General features: G+C 30.0%; 2 protein-coding genes across 2 annotated transcripts in view; one reads left to right on the plus strand and one right to left on the minus strand.

The window, feature by feature from the left end:
• Window positions 1-394: 394 nt before the first annotated feature.
• LOC111087613 (tyrosine-protein phosphatase non-receptor type 14-like) lies at window positions 395-5,525 on the plus strand (the record flags this gene model as incomplete). The annotated part of the gene is made up of 4 exons (XM_022394852.1): window positions 395-446; window positions 1,392-1,803; window positions 3,818-4,030; window positions 5,315-5,525. Coding segments are annotated over 4 exons (888 nt in total), but the record flags the coding sequence as incomplete, so codon positions are not given.
• A 1,085-nt stretch (window positions 5,526-6,610) lies between these two features.
• LOC106466763 overlaps window positions 6,611-12,644 on the minus strand; it is a 15,379-nt gene continuing 9,345 nt past the window's right edge. Inside the window, exons 6-8 of the mRNA XM_022394849.1 lie at window positions 9,069-9,218; window positions 7,867-7,962; window positions 6,611-6,766 (exon numbers count right to left, since the gene is read on the minus strand). Coding sequence (XP_022250557.1) covers window positions 6,611-6,766; window positions 7,867-7,962; window positions 9,069-9,218 — 402 coding nt within the window. The remainder of the gene's footprint in view (window positions 6,767-7,866; window positions 7,963-9,068; window positions 9,219-12,644) is intronic.

The raw sequence follows: 12,644 nt of genomic DNA on the forward strand, positions 1-12,644 counted from the left end.
ATTATCACAATAACACATGTAATTGATCTAGAACATATTGTAATTAAGTGATATTATCACAATAACACATGTAATTGATCTAGAACATATTGTAATTAAGTGATATTATCACAATAACACATGTAATTGATCTAGAACATATTGTAATTAAGTGATATTATCACAATAACACATGTAATTGATCTAGAACATATTGCGGATATGTGGTATGGAATTTATCAATGTTGGTTCTGTTATTGCACTAAGAAATGTTGTCATACTAGATTATATTAGAAAATATAAGGTAATAATTTTTGTGACATGTTCTCCTATATTCCAATCATATTACAAATATAGATTATATAAAATGGTATACAAATGTAAATATGATGTGTTGTTTTAATGATTTTTCAAGGGTAATTCAGAAGCTGTTGTGGATAACTTTCAAGCAAGTCAAGAATCTTTGGGTATGTACTATGTACAACTGAATTTCATAATTACAAGTCTTCTTACTTTTAGAGAAGCTTAATGGGGTGTAGTTAATACACCCATATTACTGAATTTTAAACAAATGGCTGGTAAAAAATGAAATACTAATTATATATCTTATAAATAGTTGTTATTTATACACAAAATGTTAGGACATTTTCTGTTCATCTTCAGAAGGATTAAGGGACACAAATATAAATTTTGACAAGATAGGAGCCATCTTCAGCTAAGACAGCTTTATTTTTCTAATAAGGTGGTTGGCCTTTGGTATGGGTTGTCCATAGATGTGGTTAATGCAGTTGATTTAAGGGAGTTTAAGAGAAGGCTTGACAAATATTTGATTGATAAGTTTATTTTAGTGTATGGGATATCCTAGATGGACCAACAAGTCTCTTGTTATCTTTAAATTAAACGTGTGTGTAACACCAGCACGCACTGCATTTTATAAATACATAACATCAGTACTTATTGAATATAAAATATCATCATGCTTTATACTTTTAATTACAAAACATCAGAGAATATTGCTTTTAAAAAACCAGAAACATTTATCTTCTGATGACAGAATCTGCAAGATTACATTTGAGAGAGGTTATGAGTTACCAATTAGATTTTAATTCTTTCCTTTCCCAGTCAATCACTGTGACTTAGGTCATTCCCATAATGGCACAATATTATCACTCATTAATTTCAAGTCATCTGTATATTTAGCAAGTTTGATTTGTGCTTTTAAAATATTTTTTACCCCAAAATTATTTCAGCAAATCATTCTTTCTGAGAGAGTTGTTATCACTAGGCCTAACAGATGCATGTGATTTGTTGGCTGAGGATTAATTGAATAATGAGTTGATTCAACTACTAGGAGTATAGCTTGTGTAGAGCTGAAGTAACAGAAAAGGCTTTTCTTTTCCTGTTTTATGTAGATGAATTGGGTATTTACCACACTGAAGGAAGCTATGTTGAACATCGTCCATTCACATCATCACAAGAGTTCAATAAGGAAGAAAGAAACATCAACAACAGGTCCTTTCAAGAACAGCAGCATCAAGCTTTACAACATCACCTCTCAGAGAATGCTTTGTCAACAACATTTACGTCATCATCTTCATTACACAGTGCGCATGAAACTCGTGTGCGCCCTCACACAGTTACTGCCTACTATGATTTCCATGCCAGTGAAGACATGTCTTCAACTGCTGATTTACAGAAACAACCTGAACAGCAGAATTATATTCATTCAGAACTTTCTCTAGAAAGACGACGAGCTTTACTTCCATCGTATCGACAAGCTCCTGATTACGAGACTGCTGTCCATCAAAAGTATGGAATCCATAGGTATTGCTCTAATTGGAGTTTATATTACCATTTTATCAGCAGTTGGATTTCACTTGTTAACCCCTATCACCCTGGGTATCCTTTACTGCGCATGACACAAAGTTTTAGTGTCTTACATTCAAAATTTTATTAAACTACTTTTTGTTTATGTTATACCAATTAGAAAAGCATAAAATATTAGCTAATAATCCATATTTTAACAGTATACAAGTTTTAAGTTCTTAATTCTACAGGGGAATATTTAAAAAATACTGAATTTCCACTAGTGTTATTGCTCAGAGAAACCATAATTTTTAGTCTTCAATTTTTTTGGTTACAGAGCTATCAAATAGAAAATCGGATCCATCCTGTCACACCCACCTGTCACGTCTTCTCTTTCACAATTCATTGATACTTCTCTCTTACGTTTCATTATATCTTACTTATAACCAATAGAAAGTCAAGATTTTCATCTATCAAATTAAGTATTCTGAACAGAATATTGTCATTTTCACTCACAGTTTAAGATTCGTTCTCATGGGAAAATTAACAACTATCTTTAATGAATTTGTAATGGCTCTTGTTGCATAGTTAGAAAGCCAGGAAAATTTTGAGAGGTAAGTGAATTTGTCTACTTTTTGCATGTTATTAGTCTACATTCTTTAGTGCATTATTTTGTTAAATAAAAATTATTAAGTGCATTACTATCTATAGTATAAAAAATTAGGGTTAACTCTTTTCTAAATCGACATCAAGAAAAAAGAAGATTGGGTAAGTAATTTATTTCTTATTTTCATATTTATTCTGTATTTATTATTGTAAAAGTACCTAAATCTAAAAATACTGATCTTTTTAGGTTATTTAAGACTAGATTAGGTAAAATAAGTAATAATAATAATATAATTAAAATGGTTCATGAGGCACACACTTAAGCAGCTCGTGGGTAATGTAATTCGATAGCGTAACTTGAGCTGCATGTTTCCTGGGTGATTTACAACTTATAATAGTGCAGATAGTAGTTATACATGGTTCAAAGGGCAATAAAACAATAAAATTTAATTATAAATACATGTATCATGTTGCGAATTTAGAGATACTTTGAATAAACGAATGTAGTTTCATGTTACAATTTGAAGTCATTTTAGAAAGAGAAAAAAAAAGTTAACTTAGGTTTATTTCGATTTTTTGGGGGGGTTGTTATGAGGTCGGTTGAATTGACTGATCCCATTTTCAAGTAGGGTAGAGAAAATAATAGTTTTACTTAAAAAAAACGTTTGAAATGCATTTAGGAGGTTTTAGGGATTACATAAAGGAAATTTGAGATGAGGAAAAAGTATTTTTAATTTTAACATGAAAATTACTTTTCACACAGACTATTCAAAACAGATACTCAATATATTCATGGACAGATCTTTATTTTATGTTATTAAAAATACTTCACTAAGAAATATGACTTTGTATGTGAAAGACTTGTGATATTAATATAAGTATTTAATCCATAAAGACTAAACAAGTACAAAAAGGTCACGGTGTTGGTCAAATTGACCAAGCCTGTATTGAGATTGTTAATCAATAGTGGTTAGACTATTAGCTTAAATGTATTAGCATGAGATAAAAACTATCATATCATCTAAACTTAATTTATTTTAATTGTTCTGATGTCGACTTCTGTCTAGTTAGTAATTCCTTAGAATTTAATAGAAATATGGACTCTTTCATGTTTAACCTACTATTTACAAATATCCCAGCAAATTTACAATTCTCACTATTTTTCAAGGTTATCTAAATTGTAAGATACACATCTGAAAACCTTGATGTTAATTTCAGTGCTTATGTCTTAAAAGTAACAAAAGCAGAATAGAAAAGTATGTTTCCTGCGGCTAGTTACTTTTAAAACATAAAGATTTTTTTCTTCAAATATTGTAGACCTTTAGAAGTAAAAAACTTTTGTATAATTTTTTAAATAATAAGAAATCTATAAAATCTTAAATAATTGATGCTGAATGTTTATTGGGATATATTCTCTCAATCCTAGCACCAGTTTAGGAGATACATCCACCCATAGTGGTATCCGTCAGTCTCGGACCAGCTCCACCATAACAGACAGTCAGGTCGACATCTCCCACGCTTACCACCAAGCTGCTCCTCTGCAGTCTTACACTCAGTATAAAAACTATACTGATTTGTCCCACCTGAAAAGTAATGGTTCAGCTGGAGTTGTGAGTGATGTCGGTTTAGGTCTTAGCAGGTGAGATGGTGTTACTGCTAAATACCAGTGAAGCTTATGGGCTATAAAGGTTTATCTCTATATATTCAAAGCTTACAATTTGACATTAATAATTTACAGATAAAAACTGACACAGTTTACTTTGTAAAGCCATATGTTATTGCCCATAAAATATACTTAGTAAAGAAGTTTTTTTGAATACACTTTTCAGAAAGTTTGTGGAAGTTATTAGAATCTTGCAATAATTTGTTCCCCACACCTTTTCTGCTGGCACAATGGCTTATAATGCTAAAAATTGGGTTTTAGTACTCGTATTAAGAACAGCATAGGTAGCCCATTTTTCTAGCTTTGTGCTTATCAACAAACAAACAAAGCAATCAGGTACACCTTGTGGCAAATTCACACACTACATTTAATGTAATGTCTATAATGTACTTGATAATGTGTTTTTTGAAACATGAGTTTTGTAGCTATAACTTGTGCAGAGTTAAGTCATTTTTGATATAATATGACATTGTTTTTCTGGTTCTTTTGTGAATTTCTTTTATGTTAGAAAGATCAACCAGCATACATAATTATTTTCTATAAATTGCAAAGAAGAAAATCTTGCACTTAGGAATAGTTCTGAAAAACTTTGAGGTCATTTCCTCTGCAAAATGGAATAGTTTTTTCAGTTCCTTTACCAACTTCTTTTGAAATAAGATAACAAAGTTGACTGCTGATACTTTTATTTAAAACTTCCTGACCAAGTTACATACTTACCATTGTTTCTTATTCAAGACTTCTTGATCAATTTACATATGCATAATTGTTGTTTATTCAAGAATTCCTGACCAAATTATATATTCACTATTGTTGTTTATTCAAGAATTCCTGACCAAATTATATATATTCACCATTGTTCACAAGTACTTAAAACAATATTCCTTATTCAAACTATACTTTTTCAAGAATAACTTTCATATAAGCTTGTGTAACCAGTGTGACTTAACTGTTTCTTTGTTTTTAACCTGTTTCATTCAAACCAGCTAGAATCAAAAGTAGTTCTTTAATGTAAAGTGTTGCTGTTACTCAGAGTTGATATAATATTTTTACAAATATAACAACACAAATGATAATAGAATAACACCTTCCACATGTTTGTGTCAGTCTTCTCAGGTTCTGTTGTTATAATCTGAAGAGCTGGTAAAAAAAAAGGTGAACAAAGTTGATTATAATGAGCACTGTTGATTTCAGAATGGACAGTTTAATGAAAACAACGGATATAATGGAACGAGTAAGTCTTTTGTATTTGTTCTTTTACAGGAGTAATGATCTTTCAGTACCTCCTTCACACACCTACAGTAGTCCTGAATTAACATCACAAGGCCTGCCAACAGATCTGACTGCAGAACAACTGTTAGTAAATCTGCATCTCTCATACCAGTACAAACCCCCACCTCCTTATCCTTACAGTCAGAGGTCAAGTTCTAGTACTCCTGACCTGACTAAAGGTCACCAGGTGAGAGTTCTTTGATTTTTTAGAGTTGGTGATACTAGAAAGTGCAAAAAAATAAGCATGTACATAAGCTCTTTTCTTACCCCATTGTGAAGAAGCCCTTGTAACTCAGTTATAATCACTAGATAATTTAACCAACGTTAAATAGCTTTCATTTTGGCTGGTATAAAAATATGTGGAATTTCTTAGTTGCTGCCTTCATTTTTATTTTATCATGGTGTTTGTATTATACCATCTTCACAGAAATCTTTTAGCATGCTTATATTAATATACTGAGCTTTTTCACTCCTTCTGGTGTCAAGGTTTAATGTGTATTTTACTCCTTATTTTGGTTTATTTGTGTATTTAGAACATGATACACACTACATTTAAAGTCGTTCTAGAAAAAAAAGAGAGTAACTTAGATTTATTTCGATTTTTTGGGGCGGGGGTTACGAGTTCAGTCAAATTGATCAACTTTGTATAGAGTTAGGGTAGAGAAAATAACAGATAAAATATAAAGTTTTACTGAAAACAAACATTTGAAATGTATTTAGGAGGTTTTAGAGATTACACAAATAATATTCGAGATTTTTGGGACGAACAATAGTTTTTTAGTTTATAACATGAAAATCACTTTGCACATGGACTGGTAAGGAAACAGACTTGATATTTTCACAAACAAATCTATAATAAAAATATTTCATTAAAAAAATCTGATTTTTTGTGTACAAAAGACTTCTAATCTTTACTAAAAGTCTACCAGATTTTGTGAAGATACACTTAGTGCAATAAAAGTTATTGTATAAATACTTAATTCGTGTATATTATACCGAGCCCGTCGCTCGCAAAAGCGTTAACACATTTGTCATAATACAACATATTTAAATTTCAAATGTTCTATTGGTTATTTTCCAAGTATTATTTTTTACTTTGATACGGTCTCTGGAGATGTTTTTGTATACTTTGATTAACAACTACTTGTAGCAAAAAATTATTTAACATTTTCAAAAGAATATCATCTACATTAAAAAAAAATGTGCAAAGAAAATTATAAAAATATTCTGGTTCTCCACCTACTTTTATTCAAAAATTTTCTTGTATATTTTTTTTAATGATATTACTTACTTATTTTTCCAAGAACTTCCCAGAACATCAGAGATAATAAAAGCTATGGTAATGAGGAGTAGAACTCCTTGAGATACAAGCCCTAGTCGAGACTGATGAAGTTGAGATGTATTGACAGCTGTTGATGAGCTTTGAATAAATCCTCCACGAAGCTGGATTCAAAATTTTAAAAATCAGTATTCATTTCACATAAAGTTGAGTTTATTCATGCAATTCTAATTTTTTTCATATATTTTTTACATAACTGTCATGTTACTATAACAGTATACTAGTAGGTATGAAAGTTTGACACTTCTTTAATGTTTAAAATCTCATAAGTAATAAAAATACCTTTCATATTTACACAATCAAAAGATGTTTATTAAAGGCATCAATTATTTCCAATTAAAAAACACTTGACATTTTGATGCCTTCTATGTCATCTTTCAAGTTATTTACAAGGCATTGGTTTCTAAGATATATACTTTTTGTATGTCATATGGTATCACATTTTTGTATTATTTACACAGCCAACCATATATATATTTATATATACATAAACACAAAAAGAAATTATTATTTTTATGCCTTATGTTTACATTGTGTTGTACTAGACAGGAATATTTAAGTACAGAATTGTTACTAATTAAATATGTAGTGATTGAAATAGGATTTAGACCAAATAGTAGTAGTACATACAGCATTTAATAAATTTATTCATGGTTTAATGTTAGGTAAAGAATACCATGTAAAATGCATTTTTGAAAAAACTTAATATATAATTTACGTTTACTTTACATTCCAGTATTAACAGGTCAATTATTTAATGTTTTTAAGAGACAACATAAATTTTATCCCACTTTTAAACCTATGAATAAGATTATACACATGTTGGAGAAAATTAAAGATAAGATAAACCGGGGCTTACATAACAGAAGGTAAATCTGGTAGTGTTAATACTGGTCAAACTAAAAGGAACTTAAAATACAGATTACAGAAAGCCACAAAGTTTCTCAATCTCATGTTGATTTTTGTCTCAATCTAAATAATGTTTGGAGGTACTAATAAATATGAGGCTTAATTCATTCATTTAATATACACTTAGAATTATATTTGTCCTATTGTACTGAGTCACTTATAAAGTTCTTCCCTTAGAAGGTTTGATTTTAATTTCTCAAATTCTGAATAAAACTTTATCTTCTTCAGTAGAAATATCATCACTTCAGAAAAACTAGTACAACATCATATTTTCAATAAGGAGAAAACAATTCACCTGAAAGTACATGAGTGTCCCATAAACAAGGAAAAATATTACTACAATAAGCATAAGTCCAGCATAAAATCCATTGAACAGACTTGTGAAAAAATTCTGAAAAGAAATTAAAGACATAAAAACTTAACTTTATCATCACATAAGAAAATGTATGCTAGAAATATTAAAGAGGAAATACATATCTGATACTAAAACTAATTTCAAGAACTAAAACAAACTACCATCTTACATATACAGACGCTAGTCGTTTATGGCTAGCAAATTCTTTACAAATAATAAAATATTAAGTTACTTGAACGTGAAAGCTTCCGTATCATACTTAACGTTATAGTAATTTAGATCAAAATCTCGTGTGCAGTTGTAACCAATATTATAAACAGTATGCACAACTAGTCAATTACCTGTGAAATTTCAGGGGAAATAACTTGTTTTAAATAAACATTCACATTTCATTATCAATTTCAACATAAATCTCCACAGTGAATTCTAAGAACCCCTTAAACCACCTTGATCATCCATTACAGTAGTTCCAAAGTTTTAAAAATAGAGGTATGTATTTTGAACTATCCCTTACCTGTAAATACCAATTTTCTAGTACTGATATAAATTTTGTGGATCTAGTCCCGAGAATCCCCCAAGTTCCTTCAGTTCTTATATAGGGGTCTCAAATTTTAAAACTTTCAAATCTGAGTTTAGGTTGTGGATTCTTATGGCTCCATAAATATTAATACAAATTTTGAAATAAAGTGGTTCCATCAAATCTGAGAGTCCCACCTTTCTAACATTTTAGAGGCCCCTCTCTTTACTGTCTTTATTTATTTTTTTATTTTTTTTTGGGGGGGGGGGTAGTGTGAGAGCCAAGAGCCTAGGCAAAAGTTTCACACCACTCTGTCAAATATCAGGTGTACAAAAGTACACCTGAAGATTACTATGCAGGTAATGTTGTTCTGGAGTAGTTAAACTGTTACTCGGCTTTGTGAAAAAAAACTATCATAATACATACCTTAATTATAAAAAAATAAAAAGTGAAATACAGTGAAAGGCCAGTTTCAAGTATGTGATAATGTTAAATTATGTGTATATCAATTCATTCTCACTGTAGTTAATTATCTTATTCATTGAAATGTAATGATTTTAGATCCAATTATCTTTCTGGCCTATGGTAACCTTCAATGTAAGGTGGTGATATTAAATCAACTTACTCTTTCATTTTCACTGTGATCTCCTAACTGTAGCAATATTAGTTCAGTCAAGAGTAGTGAATAACTAATGACATTAAAAGCAAGGAAACCAAAAAATGATTTGTTGAGAAAAGATGGCTTGTCAAGTTTTTTGTCTTGTACGTGAAAAACCTGGAAAAGAAGGAAACTTTTAATAGAAATGTCACGAATAATAGTTTAGCTAACACAAAGTATGTTACATTAATATTTAAAATACATTTACCCTTTTCCTTTTAGCAGTTAAGTTTCTTCATGTAATTAACATAACACATCTAGAAAATCTGTACTTAAGCTAAAGAAAGTATAAAGAAATCATCCACTCTATCAAAGGCTGCAGTTCATTGGAGCAGTATATAGATTTATATAATTTTGGATTTTTAAAGATTAAAAATCTACAAAAGAACAAAGTTTTATCATATCTATGTTAACAAACCAGGTGCTCCAATCGCACAGGTTATTGTTGTTCAAATACTGCTACACCCAGTCCTTAATGTTTATGGAACCAGATATATTTGTGCATTTTATGAGTTCCAAACCTAAATTCTTGTTGGCATGGCTCTAATGTTTGTTAATAATCCAACCAACTAGACTAAACTAATTTATAAATATTTAGAAGTTCAACTGCTATTCAGGCTTAGATTACTTCTTTAAAGTATGAAAATCTACAAATTTTTAATACTGTTAGGTTTAGATTACTTCTTTAAAGTATGAAAATCTACAAATTTTTAATACTGTTAGGCTTAGATTACTTCTTTAAAGTATGAAAATCTACAAATTTTTTAATACTGTTAGGCTTAGATTACTTCTTTAAAGTATGAAAATTTACAAATGTTTAATACTGCCAGGCTTAGATTACTTCTTTAAAGTATGAAAATCTACAAATTTTTAATACTGCCAGGCTTAGATTACTTCTTTAAAGTATGAAAATCGACAAATTTTTAATACTGCCAGGCTTAGATTACTTCTTTAAAGTACGAAAATCTAGCTTCAAATTTTTAAAACTGTCAGGCTTATATTACTTCTTTAAATTATTAAAATCTATAAATATTTTAATTCTGTACCTATGAACAACAAAATAATCAGAGAATTAAACATCTTAACATAGATCTGGAGTCTTGAAACTTTATATTGTACTGTAATGAGAAATATAAGTTCAATTTAAACTAATTTCTCCTCGAGTTCAGTTTTTGAAAAGGAAGTTAATTTCACAAAAGATACATGATAGACTTGACAATATATGCATCATTTCCTAACAATTAGTAGTTGAAATATTTCATAGCAGTCACGCCACTATCCTTTAAAGTTCACCTTCAAAAGTTTGATTTCACCTTTTATTTTTTCCAGTTGTGAAATTCAATTCCCCTTTAATTTTCAGAATAGTTGGTGAATCACCATGCTTAAGGCAGTATTATAACCCACTTGGTTTCCAAAACTCTCAACATAAGCCAACCAAATCTCGAAGACAGTATATCGTTATCATCGTCAACTGGCATGCTTGATCCGATCTCCCCACCAAGATATGTCAATACCAATTACATGCATTGGTTGTTAATGAAAGTTCATGTGACATTGAAACAATAAAAAAAGTTAACTGTACACTGTATTGTTTGTTTGCAGTTAATCACAAAGCCTCATAATGGACTATCTGAGCTGTGCCCATCACGAGTATCAAAACCCCTGTTTTAGCATTACAAGTCTGCAGATTTACTACTGTACCACTAGGGGATGTATATTGTATTGATAGACATAATTAACTTAATTATTATCCTTATCAGTGAATTATAGAAGGATGTTAATAATGATTGAGAAAGGTGTTGTGTCTGTTTTGATTGGACTGTTTGTCATGGCAGGTAATCGTTAATTACACAATGTATATGTATCATAGTGGTATCACTTCAAATTGTCTTAACTTATCAATTTACAGATATAATTAAATTTCGAGCAGGTGATAAAATTACATATATTCCTACCCATAATGAAAAATCTTAGTGAAATTCTGGACGGAAACAAAAGGCTGATGAAAATTAGAGAACGAAAAGGAAAAAAAAAAATGTTTTCATTCAAAATAATATTAAACCAATTTCTAAGTTCACTGTATTTTCCTTTCTTTTTTATTTTATAATTTACATTTTAAAAACTGGTTATGATTTGTAATCTTAGCTGATTTTTGTGTTCAAGAACATAGGCACTGCTTTTTTCTTGCATCTTTACAAATTGCTTGGTACCAAGATCCATTAGTATCTTGCATATATCAACTGAAAGCATTCTGATTCAAAGCTTTGTGAAACTGTTTTTGAATTAATAAAATAATAAGATAAAATGGTTTTCTTAGATTCTGAAGCAAAGTTTCAATTTAATCCTGTTTCTATAGGCCTGGTCGATGTGACTGACCTTTTAACCCCAAAGCAACCATCAGAGTTTCTATACTATAACTTTTAATAAGTTTTGTTTATCTTCACGAAATCTGGCAAGCTTTTAGTAAAACATTACAAGTCTTTTGTACACATAAAATAAGATTTTTTGATTAAGTATTTTTATTAAATATTTGTCTGTGAATATGTGGAGTCAGAGTGTTGACTACTTTAAGTGCAAATCATGTTACGATTAAAAATACTTTTCTTTATCTGAAAATTGTCTAATTACCTTTGTGTAATCCCTAAAACCTCCAAAATAAATATCAAGCATTTTTTTCAGTAAAACTTTATATTTATCTGTTATTTTCCCTAGCTTAACTCTATACACGTTCAGTTGATTTGACCAACTATGTAACCACCATAAAAAAAACGCAATAAATCTAAATTAACATTTTTTCTTTCTGGAATGACTGCAAATTGTAACAAGATGCAGCAACTGTTTATCCTAAATAGTTTAAAGCTTGTAGCAGTATCCATCTGTTTATACTTAATTTAACTGTATATTCCATGTTGACCTGTGTCTAACAAATAATTCCACTGTGTACATGTAGCACACCTTATTGTATAGAATGATATAATGCATGAGATTCTCATGAGTATAACTAATGAAGAATTATTATTATTTTTTTGCATTATCCTACCTAATAAGTTGTAATTTCTATAACTTTAGAAACCAGTTACTTTTATAGTAATAAATAAAGAATATACACGAAAAACAGGAAATATATCATGTACCCGTGACCTTATGTTTTTTTTCTCTGTTGGTTGCCAATGGAATTTAAGCCTGCTTTTTTATACTAATGGTACTACTACACTAAATAATTTGTATTTACTTAAATGACGTACATGAGGGCTATCTGTGCTAGCCATTCCTAATTTAGCAGTGAAATACCAGAGGGAAGGCATCTAGTCAACAATACCCACCGCCAACTCTTGGGCAACTCTTTTACCAACGAATACTGGGATTGACCATCACATTATAACGACCCCATGGCTGAAAAGGCGAGCAAATAATACAAATGTAACAAATAATAATAGTGCATTAATGTAATGTTAGAAACTTGGTTTGGTTTGAATTACGCGCAAAGCTACACGAGGGCTATCTGTGCTAGCCGTCCCTAATTTAGCAGTGTAAGACTAGAGG

Source organism: Limulus polyphemus, unplaced genomic scaffold, assembly GCF_000517525.1.
Source record: "Limulus polyphemus unplaced genomic scaffold, Limulus_polyphemus-2.1.2 Scaffold2376, whole genome shotgun sequence".
Lineage (NCBI taxonomy): Eukaryota > Metazoa > Arthropoda > Merostomata > Xiphosura > Limulidae > Limulus > Limulus polyphemus.